At 40.4% G+C, this 14245-nt stretch overlaps 2 protein-coding genes across 2 annotated transcripts; both read left to right on the top strand.

Annotated features, from left to right (window-relative positions):
- Window positions 1-200: 200 nt before the first annotated feature.
- eci1 (enoyl-CoA delta isomerase 1) lies at window positions 201-7137 on the top strand. Its single transcript, XM_026947031.3, has 7 exons — window positions 201-330; window positions 1464-1589; window positions 3125-3252; window positions 3662-3808; window positions 3888-4009; window positions 5995-6173; window positions 6830-7137. Exons 1-7 carry the CDS (start codon window positions 288-290, stop codon window positions 6994-6996), a joined length of 912 nt encoding a protein of 303 aa, XP_026802832.2. The 5' UTR covers window positions 201-287; the 3' UTR covers window positions 6997-7137.
- Window positions 7009-14112, top strand: LOC128319769 (uncharacterized; the record flags this gene model as incomplete). Its single annotated transcript, XM_053239082.1, has 6 exons — window positions 7009-7110; window positions 11579-11627; window positions 11857-12449; window positions 12688-12816; window positions 13209-13537; window positions 13776-14112. Coding segments are annotated over 5 exons (1059 nt in total), but the record flags the coding sequence as incomplete, so codon positions are not given.
- Between the last annotated feature and the right edge of the window lie 133 nt (window positions 14113-14245).

Here is a 14245-nt window from a genome sequence, read left to right as displayed (position 1 = left end):
TATAGCAGAAATCTATTATCTTTTAAAACCAAATTAGGTATAAAATAATAATAATAATAATAATAATAATAATAATAATAATAATTAGCATTATTATTATTATAGCACCTAGACCTAGATCTATATCTGTATAATACTACACAGTCCCGTCTCTCTCTCTCTGTGATTGGTTATTTTGAAAACTGACAGATTTTTTATCCAATCGGATCAGGAGTGACCATGTGGTCACGCCCACTTTGCAGACGTAAGAAAAGACCTCCGGGTTTGTGGGTTTGTTTGTAAAGAAAATGGCGGCTGTGCTGAGGCGGGGAGCTAGCTTCATCTGCTTAGGTACTGGTTGTTTTTTTGCAGCGTAGGATTATTCTTATCTGTTTTTTTTAGTGTCTTTTGATTGCAAAGTCTGTTTGCTAACACTTAATATGGATTTTAACACTCCAGGGAAAAGAATTGGTTCGTAGTGTTTGCAGGAGAATTGGGACAAAGGTCTCGTGACTGTTAACAAACAAGCTAATGTCTAACAGTTTTAAAATGTAATGAAATTAAGTTCTAAACCTTTTAATTTTTTTGAGATACACCTGCTAACAGTGCATGGAATTTATATTTACTTCCCCAAAGTCACTGCAGCGACAGTGGCTCAGTCCCAAATGCCCTTCATTAGACATCTAGGGCACTACATAGGGCATTACACAGGGCATTACACAGGGCACAGCATAGGGCATTATACAGGGCACTGCATAGGGCATTACACAGGGCATTACACAGGGAACTACATGGGGCACAGCACAGGGCATTATACAGGGCACTGCATAGGGCATTACACAGGGAACTACACGGGGCACTGCATAGGGCATTACACAGGGCACTGCATAGGGCACAGCACAGGGCATTACACAGGGCACAGCACAGGGCACTGCATAGGGCATTACACAGGGAACTACACGGGGCACTGCATAGGGCATTACACAGGGAACTACACGGGGCACTGCATAGGGCATTACACAGGGAACTACACAGGGCACTGCATAGGGCATTACACGGGGCACTGCACGGGGCATTACACAGGACATTACACAGGGAACTACATGGGGCACTGCACAGGGCATTACATGGGGAACTACACAGGGCACTGCATAGGACATGGCACAGGGAACTACACGGGGCACTGCACGGGGCATTACACAGGGAACTGCACGGGGCACTACACGGGGAACTGCACGGGGCACTGCATAGGGCATTACACAGGGCACTGCATAGGACATGGCACGGGGCACTACACGGGGAACTGCACGGGGCACTGCACAGGGAACTGCACAGGGCACTGCACAGGGCACTACATAGGGTGTAGAGGTTATTAGTTCATGCCCAGTGGAACACACATTTGCTGAAATAAAGTGATGTCTGTCAAAAACACTAAGTCTGTGTTCTTCATATTCACGTTATTCCCTTTCTGCTGAACTTCTCAGGATCTTCTCAGCTCTTATCTGGAGGCTGTAAACATGGCAGAACCTGCATTTTGCCCTTCTTCAGCTCCAACAATAGAAATTCATCATCTTCATCCAAAATTAAAGTGGACCTGGACAGCAGCACTGGTACGAATGATTGCCCAGGGTTATAGTAATAATAAAATAATAATAAATAATGTTAATATATATCGCACTTTTCATACATTTAAAATGGAGCACTGTGTACTTCACAGTGTGAGTTAAAAAAACAAACATATAAACAAAAGGAAAGTAATAATAAAAATAATAATAGCAGTGACAGAAAGAAAAAAAAAACTTTATAAAAAGTGTCAGAAGACTGTATAAAAGTGCGATTATTGAAATAATATAAAACTAATGTAGTGTGAAGTAAAAAAAAAAAAAAAAAGAAGAAGAAATAGTCAAAAATAAAATGTCACTAATAATAATAATGATCATAATAATAACAGTGACAGAAGAAAATACTAACAATACAAAATAAAAGTACACTAATTAAAATAATATAAAAGTAATAATGTAAAGGTGTGGCACAAAATATTTATAAGCTAAAATATGAAAATATAAATCAATTCTTCGTTTCTAACTAACTGGAATGTTATACAATGAGACTCATTTATCAGTGTTTTAGTAAAGTTGTGTGTAAATGTTTGCCTAAACCAAACTGAACTAAAATTTTCTGCCAGATTTAAAGACGTTTCTGAGATGCTGATTTTTTCGTACTCGCGTGCGTACGCTGATCACCCGTAAAGTTCAAAGCACGTTCCCAACACAGCTCATTTGCGTGTAGTGACGCCCACAAAACTCCATAAAAGGTAACGTCCACAGACAGCGGGGAGCACGAAATGAGCAATCAGGGGAAAGGCTGAAAGGCAGAAAGAAGAAGTTATTTTGACTCACTTCTCTGCCAATAAATATATTTAATAATAATATAATAATAATAATAATAAGCAAGTGCTGAATCGTCCATCAGCTGAGGAGTTTGTTTGCGGCTTATGGCTCTGCGCAGACAGAGCGGCCCATCCTCTGTTTATACACCGCCATTTCTTTCATCATAACTGAATGATGCGTTTTATTTCTCCTAATTAATGGGTTTGAATCGGCTCGCTTTCTTTTATTATTTTTTATATCCTTTAATTAATGTTAATAAAATAAAACGACTGGTTTTCAATAAATGTTCTGGATGGAGCTCTTGGTCCCTGACTAGCATGAGGATGTGTTTCTGATCGAGACTCTAAAGCTCTTCTATCAGTCGCTCTGGATTAATTAAAAAACAAAAAAAAAAACAATTAAACTCGGCAGTATACAGTGTTCCAGATATAAAAGTGAAATAATCCATGCAAGTTATTTGATCTGAAGTTGATCGAGTCGAGGTGTGCATTAGTTAGTTTTCTTATGCGTAGATTTACACACACTCAGGAGCACGAGTAGGAGGAGATACGAACGTTTTTTGGAATTTACAGGATTTTCACGAACACCAGATTTCTTGTATAAATGCTCATATGAATGATTTACGAATAAATCCATTCATATTCAGCGTGTTAAATGAAGCTCAATAAATGTAATAACAACAAACATGACATTTTGCATGTTAGAATTTTTGCTTTTCTTCTTTTTATTGCTCATATTTGGACGTTTTTGTGCAGGGATTGCTGTGGTGAAGTTTCAGAACCCGCCGGTGAACAGCATGAGTCTGGACTTTCTGACCGAATTCGTGATCAGTTTAGAGAAACTCGAGCTGGACAAGAGCTGCAGAGGAGTGATTCTCACCTCGGTACATCACTACACACAGATGATGATGAGAAATTAGCGAGGAAAAAAAATAGGAAGAGAATTATTTGTAAAAAAAATTTAATTAGGAATGGTCGAGATTTCCAGGCACTTGATGATAAAAAAAAAAAAGTTTAAAACTGGATAATTAAAAATGTGCAGATGTTTTTTAAAAAAACTAAGGAGTTTCCTCGCACTAGAGGTGTCACTTTCAGTAATACAGTATATGGCTTATAAATATGTAGTATAATAATTTTTTATTTATTTCATTATTGTTATGGATTTTGAGTTACTTCAGATAAATCGCTCTTTTTCTTTAGCTTTATTTACAAAAAAAACACAGAAAGAAAAGGGAAAAACAACGTGCTGTTGTAAGATTTGCATAAACATTAATCCAGCCCGTCTCTTTCTAGGCTCAGCCGAAGATTTTCTCCGCAGGCCTGGACATCTTGGAAATGTACGGGAAGAGTCCGGAGCACTACGCCGAGTTCTGGAAATCCGTGCAGGACATTTGGCTCAAAATGTACGGCTACAGGAAGATGACCATCGCCGCCATCAACGTGAGCCTCCTTTAACCTTCACCAAACACCAAACTCCGATGATGCTCGCTGCTTGTTTTTTATTTTATTTTATTTTTAGGGTTTCAGTCCTGCAGGCGGGTGTTTGGTGGCCTTGTCATGTGACTACAGGATCATGGCGGATAATCCTCGCTACAGAATCGGCCTCAACGAGACGCAGCTCGGCATCGTCGCTCCCTTCTGGTGCGTGAGTGGATACACAGTGAGAGGGAAATGAGTATTCGGACACTTTTGTTTCTGTTATTTAAAGGAGTCAATTTTTTTGTCAAAATTATAATGTGCAAAATGATATAGAAATTATTTTTTAAAAAACTAGTTTAAGCCACTGTCTCAGAACAAGTGTGTTACGTAGCTGAAAAATAACCAGTTTGGACACATGACTTCTGATCTGTGACGTTTGTTTGTATTTGACTTGGTGTCCGAATACTTATTTCCTTTCACCGTGTAATATATACGTTGTGATTAGATGCAGCAGCGTATAAAATTAAATACTGTACCACACCTGCATCAGATCCGCCCCTGTATCATATCTGCCCCTGTATCATATCCGCCCCTGTATCAGATCCGTCCCTGTATCAAATCCGTCCCTGTATCAGATCCGTCCCTGTATCATATCCGTCCCTGTATCAGATCCGTCCCTGTATCATATCCGTCCCTGTATCAGATCCGTCCCTGTATCAAATCCGTCCCTGTATCAGATCCGCCCCTGTATCATATCCGTCCCTGTATCAGATCCGTCCCTGTATCATATCCGTCCCTGTATCAGATCCGTCCCTGTATCATATCCGTCCCTGTATCATATCCGCCCCTGTATCATATCCGCCCCTGTATCAGATCCGCCCCTGCATCAGATCCGCCCCTGTATCAGATCCGTCCCTGTATCAGATCCGTACCTGTATCAGATTTGTCCCTGTATCATATCCGCCCCTGTATCATATCCGCCCCTGTATCATATCCGTCCCTGTATCATATCCGCCCCTGTATCAGATCCGCCCCTGTATCAGATCCGCCCCTGTATCAGATCCGCCCCTGTATCATATCCGTCCCTGTATCATATCCGCCCCTGTATCATATCCGCCCCTGTATCATATCCGCCCCTGTATCAGATCCGTCCCTGTATCAGATCCGTACCTGTATCAGATTTGTCCCTGTATCATATCCGCCCCTGTATCATATCCGCCCCTGTATCATATCCGCCCCTGTATCATATCCGCCCCTGTATCATATCCGCCCCTGTATCATATCCGCCCCGTATCAGATCCGTCCCTGCATCATATCCGTCCCTGCATCAGATCCGTCCCTGTATCATATCCGTCCCTGCATCATATCCGTCCCTGCATCAGATCCGCCCCTGTATCATATCTGCCCCTGTATCATATCCGTCCCTGCATCATATCCGTCCCTGCATCAGATCCGCCCCTGCATCAGATCCGTACCTGCATCAGATCCGTCCCTGTATCAGATCCGTACCTGCATCAGATCCGTCCCTGTATCAGATCCGTCCCTGTATCATATCTGCCCCTGTATCATATCTGCCCCTGTATCATATCCGCCCCTGTATCAGATCCGTACCTGCAAGAATCATTCCTAGTAGTAAAATTACAAGGCTTGAATGTAAAATTCCAATTTAAATAAAAGTTATTACAGTTTAAAATTTAAAAATTGCATGTTTATATCTAACTATAAAATCTAACAAATATTGTAATAGGAAATGTATTATAAGAGATTAAACATTTGCATGTTCTTAAGTATTTTAAAGAGCAATTTTATCTCTCTCTGTTTCTCTCTCTCTCTCTCTCTCTCTCTTTGTCTCTTTCTCTCTGTCTCTCTTTGTGTTTCCCTCTCTCTCTGTCTCTTGCTCTGTCTCTATCTCCCTCTTTTTATTTATATATATATATATATATATATATATATATATATATATATATATATATATATATATATATATATAATTTATAATTTTTTTGAGTTTTTATTACCTTATTAGTTTCTATCTTATCAAGTTTTTATCTATTGTTTGTTAAACACAAATGTAATGCTTTTATGCTTTATAAGGCCCAGTTTTGTCTGCTGTTGTAGCGTTTAAACAAGCAGAGGTGAAATCTGTGTGTGCGTGTGCGTGCGTGCGTGTGTGTGTGTGTGCGTGCTTGTGTGTGTGTGTGTGTCAGGTTTAAGGACACGATGGTGAACACTGTGGGTCACAGAACAGCAGAGCTTTCTCTCCAGTTCGGTCTGATGTACAGTCCTTCTGATGCGCTAAAGATCGGCCTGGTGGACCAGCTGGTTCCTGAGGAGAACGTTCTCGGCACCGCCACTGAAACCATGACCAAGTGGCTGGCCATCCCAGGTCACGACCTTCCTTCATTCTGCCCTTCACTGACCTTCACTAAGCGCCTTTCTCTTTACATCCCACACTTTATAAAGGGGAGCAGATATTTAACTGGATATGTCGCGATCCACACATTTTTATTGAAATACAGCTTTAAGCTGAAATCAATCAATTTAGAAGAATCTATTAGCCAACTCCAGAATTATTGGCGCCTTTCATAAAAATAAGCAGATCAATATATAAAATATGCACAATAACTTTTTTTTTTTAACTTATTTGATGCTGAAAAGGTGGAAAATAACTTTTTTTTACTTGTTTAACACTGAAAAGGGGCAAAATAAAGTTTTCCCTCCAAGTTTACTTATTTAACAGTGAAAAGGAGGCAGAAGCAAAAATATTTTTGTTATCAAGGGTGCCAATAAATTTTGAGAATACTGTAAGAGATCGTGCAAAGACTTCTTTGTTTTATTTAAGCAGTCATTTCAACTCAGCTGCATTTGAACAAACCAGAAACTCAAGATGCAGAAAATAAAGTTTATAATGAACAACCATGTAAAAATCATGTAAAAATCATAAATGCTTTTAATATCGTATGTCTGATTCTATCAAATCTGTTAAAGTGCTGATTAGTTTAAAATGCTGTGTAATTAAGCCCTGATGCGTTTGATCTGCAGATCACGCCCGTGAGATCAGCAAGTCCATGTTGAGGAAGCCGACGGTGGACCGCCTGCTGACCAGCCGAGACGCCGACACGAAAAACTTTGTGAACTTCGTCAGCAGAGACTCGATCCAGAAGTCTCTGGGTCTGTACCTGACCATGCTGAAGGAGAGGAAGGAGTGAGCGCGGGACTGAGACTCTCCTCCCTGCCTCCTGTTCACTGTGTGTTCTCTTTATCTGTGCAGCGTTAAGTTTGGATTACCAAGTTCAGGTTCTCCTGAGGTTCTCTTCTTACAGGTGTTTGTAAATTAAAATCTAACAGCAGTGTGTGTGCAGTGTGTAGTTTATGTGCAGTGTGTAGTTTATGAGCAGTGTGTGTGCAGTGTGTAGTTTATGTGTAGTGTGTGTGCAGTGTGTAGTTTATGTGTAGTTTATGTGCAGTGTGTGTGCAGTGTGCGTGTAGTGTGTGTGCAGAGTGTGTGCAGTGTGTAGTTTATGTGCAGTGTGTAGTTTATGTGCAGTGTGTAGTGAGTGCGCAGTGTGTAGTGAGTGCGCAGTGTGTAGTGAGTGCGCAGTGTGTAGTGAGTGCGTAGTGGGTAGTGTGTGTGTGTGCAGTGTGTAGTTTATGTGCGGTGTCTGTGTGTGTGCAGTGTGTAATGTGTGTGTGTGTAGTGTATGTACAGTGTGTGTGTAGTGAGTGTGCAGTGTGTAGTTTATGTGCGGTGTCTGTGTGTGCGCAGTGTGTAGTGAGTGCGCAGTGTGTAGTGAGTGCGCAGTGTGTAGTGTGTGCGCAGTGTGTAGTGCGTGCGTGTGTGCGCAGTGTGCGCAGTGTGTAGTGTGTGCGCAGTGTGTAGTGTGTGTGTGTAGTGTGTAGTGAGTGTGCAGTGTGTAGTTTATGTGCGGTGTCTGTGTGTGCGCAGTGTGTAGTGTGTGCGCAGTGTGTAGTGTGTGCGCAGTGTGTAGTGCGTGCGTGTGTGTGTAGTGAGTGTGCAGTGTGTAGTTTATGTGCGGTGTCTGTGTGTGCGCAGTGTGTAGTGTGTGCGCAGTGTGTAGTGCGTGCGTGTGTGTGTAGTGTGTGTGTAGTGTGTGCGCAGTGTGTAGTGTGTGCGCAGTGTGTAGTGTGTGTGTGTAGTGTGTGCGCAGTATGTAGTGTGTGCGCAGTGTGTAGTGTGTGTCCAGCGCCAATAACATCACACTCCCTGTGATGGAAAACAGCCTGATTTATTAATCTTTGATCAATTGGTCCATTTTTTTATGCAGCAGCTTCAAAAACTACTGGCATTTTTTCAAAAAGAATTTATATATAAAATAATTGTCCTGCTCAGGAACTTAAAGAGGAACTAATTAACTTTCCTCTAAACAAATCATCCTCATAAGGACTTTTTTCAATATATAAATAGTAATTTATTTAAATAAGTGGCATTTTTAATATTTTAAATAATAATAAATTCTTTAAACAATAGTGTTATGAATATTTGAAATGTAAACTTTATTTAAAATAGCAATAGCAATTACAATAGCAAAAAAAAAGGAGCTTTATGAGGTTTTATTTTAATGAATAACCAGAAGAGCAGTTATTCGGGGGACTTTAGATCAGGCGTCGGGTTTCTGTGTGTTTTCCGAGAGAGAGAGACGGAGGGAGGGAAAGAAAGAGAGAGAGAGAGAGCGAGCAAGAGCGTGTCGATGTCAGAGCAGCTTGTTTGAGCTCGTCTGGACCTCTGCTGGGACTGAAATCGCTGATGATGGGTACGAGACACGACTTTTCAAGCGCAACACTTCTCTGAGTCTCTCTCAGACACACACACACACACACACACACACACACACACTGAGTGTAGGTTGTGGAAGCAATTACATGTGTCAGTGCTGTGAAAATCAGCTGCAGGGTTTAAGTTTCAGCACTACAACCTGACAGTGTGAGGACAATTCACATGGATTTGATAAAACTTCGGTTTAGTCTCAGGCTGAGGTATTACACATGGATGGATGGATGGATGGATGGATGGATGGATGGATGGATATGTGAGGCTCTGAGTCGTAACCCTGGACAGGCTTCATACAGAGTACATGAATTAAACTTTTTTTTTTAAATATGCATGTGCTAAAAATGGAAAATATCCCGAATATCCCAAAATTTATAGTTTTTAACTTTTTCCTGTTAATTTTTTGTGGAAAACCGTTCCATCCGATGCAAATATGACACTGAAATCCCAAATGATCAGCGCTTATACCTGTTGTTGGAAAGTTCATTTACATTCCTGGAATTTCCTTTTCAAGCATCTGTATAAATCCTGATTTGATTTCACGTCTTCATCATAACAGTGTGCAAGGCATTTCAATGAAATGAGGCTACAGCGAGTTAATTATTTTTAATTCATTTTTACAATTTTATTTATCACCGCTACATGAGAGTAAACTAGTTTTTTGGCATGTGATTTTGTTCTTAATAAAATTTAAAAAGATACAACTAAAAATTTTTGGAAAAGTCCGAAAGTGTTGAAGCTGACGCTGAACCGGCTGCTGGCCAGCCGAGACGCCGACATTAAAAGCTTTGTGAGCTTCATCAGCAAAGAAAGACTTGCTCCAGGAGTCTCTGAGCCTGTACCTGACCATGCTGAAGCACAGGAAGGCATGAACGCGGGACTGAATCTCACCTCTGTGACACTGAAGACTTTTGCCGTGCTTCAGTGTTTGACGAGTCGGGAGTGAGAAATAATGAATATCAATAAATCCGTTGAATATTTAGGACAGGGATGTCCACACAGTCTTCTCCTCAAAGGGCTGAAGTGGACACCCAGATTTTATTTTAAAAATGGCTGATATTTCTAGCATGAGCACTAATTCCACATGAACTCTTACATTTAGAACAAAGAGGTTTGATTTGAACTCAGTGCACAAGCTGATTAAATGTTTATATCTTAAATCTTTAAATCTTTGATTCGAAGATAAGAGCTGAGAAGTGAATACATCATGAAGTGTCATGTACACATATCTGTTCACTATTCGTTCACATCCGTTTTATTCTATAAGCCCTGATGACGTTATCATTGGAGTGTGTTTCACACCGTTTCACGTCACTGGGAATGACGCTTTCAATTACTTCTTTCTCTTCCAGTCACAAATGATCTGAGACTGCATTTAGTAAGGAAGAAAAACATGACGAGGTGTGCTGTTGTAGGAAAATAATCAACAACAGGCCCCACTGTTTCATTCAGCTTTACAATGAATATAAAAATGAATACTAAATGAATGTTAGGAATATTTATGTCATGTTTACGTGATATATTCTGAATTTTATGTGAACAATGTTCATATGAAGCATCAGTTCAGCTGTGAGTTGGAGCTTGGTGATGTGTAGGATAATACTGCCACCATTTTAGATAAAGTGCTGCTGATTTTTTTTATCCAGTTAGGCCTCCTTTCTGGGTCTCACTTGTGACGTCGCAACGAATTCACGATGAATTTACGTCATAAAGAGGTGAATTAAAAAAACCTGCTCTGACGATAAACCGCTACAGAGCACAGCGAGGTTCCACAGCGATCAACGAGCACGAGATAGAAAGAGAAGAAACGATGGAAGCAAAGAGGGACAGATTTTAGTGAAGAAAGAAAATTTATCTTGCTTGGAAAAAAGGTCAATTCACCTTTCTGAAAAGGGCTGTGTCTATAAAAATCATTATTCTTAATTTACTGTTTTGTTGTAATGCCAGTCTGCTGCCTTTTCCTAAAAAAAAAAAAAATAATAATAATAATAATAATAATAACAATAATAACAATAATAATAATAATGTTAGCGGTATGTTGGCTATTGGCTGTTTTCAGGAAATTCCTTAATGTCTTTAAGGTTCAAAAATTATTAAAATAATCTTAGTTGGTTACAGAAAGTTAATGGATGTTTTTTTTAGCTTGTTAGCTCTGTTACTACTAGTGTATCTCGAAATAACCTCAGGCGTTTCCCAATTCAGATAAATTTTAAAATTAATGTATTTTTGCTAATAAAATCTTTTCTGTCAGTCGATGTTATTCACGATTGAGCACTCGGTAATGTTAGCCTAGCTACACTCTGTGGAGATAAACAGCACATAGTGACATTTATAGCTAGATTTGTTGTTCAAAAATATGACACGTCATCATACGCAGTGAAAGTATAATTTTAAGTTAAACCTCTGGGTTACTGATCAGAAGATCAGGGTTCAAACCTCAGCACTGCCAAGCTGCCGCTGTTCGGCCCTTGAGCAAGGCCCTTAACCCTCTCTGCTCCAGAGTGAACCTAGCTGACCCTGTGCTCTGACCCAAACCTCCTAACAAGCAGGGATATGCGAAGAAAAGCATTTCCCTCTGCTGTAATGTGTATGTGACAAATAAAGGCTTCTTCTTCTTCGGACCCGTGTGCTTCTGTGTGCTTAAATGAATCGACTCTTTTACGCGATTCCTCAGAGACATGAATATCTAATATAAACTTCTACTTTATCAGGATAAATAAACAGGATCTTTAACTTCTTTTCTTCATGACTCAGTTTTGATTAAAAAAAAAAGAACTTTGAAGTGTTCATGTTTTTCATGCTGATGTTTTGTGCTGATGTTTCAAGCATGTCACCTTGAATTCCCTACAGGTGCAAATTCAAGGCCCTGATGAAAACAACCGAGACATGAGACATGATGGCCGAGATCTTTGGAGAAAGAGCGATGTCTCATTTTTCTGAAATTAAATAATAGAAAAGAAATACATTACATCTTATCTCTTCTTTTTCCTTTTCTCTCTCAGTCTGGAGAAGTTATAAACGTGGCTTCTGCTGCTGATGTGCTCCCACTCGGTAAACAAAACTCTAATATCCTGCTGTCATATTTAATCATCATTTTAGTGAATAGAAGAAACACGACCATTTTGTTCGTAACCCATTATGAAGCTTCAGCGTCTGTGAAACTGATCATTTTTCACAGGATGTAATGTAATGTTTGTTATGTACTTTTCTCTGACTTATGGCCTTCGATTCAGTTTAATTTATTCCATTTTGTGTCCTTCTTGTCTTGTGTTTTATACAGATGAGCAAGTGAAGCGCTCAGCTCCTGTGGAACCTGCCTCGGCGTCTCTGCCTGCGTCAGAACAGGAATCTGTCATTCTCATTTGTGACGCTCCATCATCTCCACCTCCGGCTCCTCCACAGTCATCATCTGCACCTATAGGTCCTCCACAGTCATCATCTGCACCTCCGGCTCCTTCACAGTCATCATCTCCACCTCCGGCTCCTCCACAGTCATCATCTGCACCTCCGGCTCCTCCACAGTCATCATCTGCACCTCCGGCTCCTCCACAGTCATCATCTGCACCTCCGGCTCCTCCACAGTCATCATCTGCACCTCCGGCTCCTCCACAGTCATCGTCTGCACCTCCGGCTCCTCCACAGTCATCGTCTGCACCTCCGGCTCCTCCACAGTCATCATCTGCACCTCCGGCTCCTCCACAGTCATCATCTGCACCTCCGGCTCCTCCACAGTCATCGTCTGCACCTCCGGCTCCTCCACGGCCTAAAGAAAGTGACATTGTGGAGGCTCCTGCACCTCCAAAAACCACACCCCCACAGGAGGCAGAGCCAATCACAGCCCCTGAGTCAGAGGTGAAGAGTGAGCTGGACAAGGTAGAACAATCACACAGCGTTTTTTTTTATTCAATTATTATTTACAGAAACACAGTGAACCTGTTACTTAGGTGTTTAAGGTGGTTAATGTCCCACAGTGTACAGTATATTATGTCTAACCATGTCTGGAAACGTGATCTGAAATGACTACTACAAGACAACAAGGAGGGAAAGAAACAAATCTCGTTCCAGCTGTTGTAGTGTTGTTGCTTGTGCTATTACTTTATTTCTCTCCCAGACTCGTCTGTCAGCACAAAAGCGATGCAAACAAACAGGTCAGCTCCTTTTCTGCATCCCTCCGATGGAGGAAGTTCAGCTGAAAAAGGCAGAGAAAGTCAGCAAGTCGACAGAAAAGAAAGAAAACAAGGTAGAACCGTCACGCAGAGTTTTCATCCTATTGCTGTTTACTGAAACACAGTGAACTTGTCTTGCTTTGTCTTGAGGTGCTTTTGTGGATACAAAAGCATGAAGGCACAATGTTAATTAAAGTGTACGATGCTATTTTGATTTTCTTTCTAGTGATTTTTATAGGGAATAAATATGCAGTGCTTTAGGAGCAGGTCTTGAACACAGCTGTGTTATGTTGTCTCACATGTTCAGCTGTCTGAATATTGAGTGATGTATCACTGGGAAATGTTAAAGCCCACAGTTATAGTTTAGTTGCAGAAGTTTCAGTGCTGTTGCTTGTACTGTTACTTTATTGTAATTTAGAAACATTATGATGAACCTGTGTTTGTTCTCTCCCAAACTCGATTTCAGGAAAAGCGTCTTAGAAGGCCGGGTCATCTCCTTTTCTGCATCCCTCCGACGGAGGAAGACCAGCAGAAGACCGGGAAAGCCAGCGCGCTGGTGAAGAAAAGCCAAGCATCAGAACAGGAACCTGTCACTCTCATTTTTGGCATGAGATCATCTTCACCTCTGGCCTCTCAACCCCCCGAAAAGTGAAGTGAAGTGAAGTGACTTGTGGCCAAGCATGATGACCCATACTCGTAATTTGAAAAACCACACCCCCACAAGAGGCGGAGCCTACCACCGCCCCTATGAGCTGGACAAGGCAATCACAAAGCCTCGTGTCTTGGGTGTTTAAGGTGTTTGATGTATATATATATATATATATATGTGAAGCCAGTTCTGTGCAATAACAATATACAGTATATTATAGTATATCTGACCATTTTCTGGAAATGCGATCTAAACTGACTCCCAAAAGACTCCCAAGAAGTAAATTAGCTCATTTTAAATCCAGAAGTTTTAGTGCCGTTGTTTTTACTATTCATTCAGTCTAATTTAGAAACTATGATGAACCTGTGTGTCGTTCTCTCCCAGACTCGCTCTCAGGAAAAGCCTCGTAAACGAGTCGGTTTCTGCCTCACTCTGATTGAGGAAAAGCAAGACGAGGCAGAGACAACCTGCAAGCTGATGGGGTCTGTAGAACCTTCCTCAACATCTCCGGCCGCGTCTGACCCTGAGACTGCCTCACATACACACTGCACTGCTCCCTAAAATACTTATTTTATTCTATTTATACTGATTCTACTTACATACATATCCCAATGAATATACATTAAATAATGCTTTAAAAATGGGACAAACCATACATTTTTAAAAATAATAATTTTATACAAAAATATAAAAAAAAAACAAATAAACAATGTATTGAACCCTGAAATACTTACTCTATTTTATTTTATTTTTTACATTTTTACTCATATATGTAGCCCATTGAAAGTACATTAATAAAATATAATTGTATTATGAATTTTTTCTCATTTTTTATTTAAGTAAAAGGAAATTAA

This window comes from Pangasianodon hypophthalmus, chromosome 13 (assembly GCF_027358585.1).
Source record: "Pangasianodon hypophthalmus isolate fPanHyp1 chromosome 13, fPanHyp1.pri, whole genome shotgun sequence".
Lineage (NCBI taxonomy): Eukaryota > Metazoa > Chordata > Actinopteri > Siluriformes > Pangasiidae > Pangasianodon > Pangasianodon hypophthalmus.
The sequence above is the reverse complement of the archived record's forward strand: the minus strand, read 5'-3'. Positions and strand labels throughout refer to the sequence as shown.

Excerpts from the sequence above, each read along its gene's own strand:
- eci1 (XM_026947031.3), top strand. The coding sequence starts at position 288 with ATGGCGGCTGTGCTGAGGCGGGGAGCTAGCTTCATCTGCTTAG. Across the intron at positions 4,010-5,994 it reads GGCATCGTCGCTCCCTTCTG|GTTTAAGGACACGATGGTGA; the intron begins GTGCGTGAGTGG and ends TGTGTGTGTCAG. Across the intron at positions 6,174-6,829 it reads CAAGTGGCTGGCCATCCCAG|ATCACGCCCGTGAGATCAGC; the intron begins GTCACGACCTTC and ends TTTGATCTGCAG.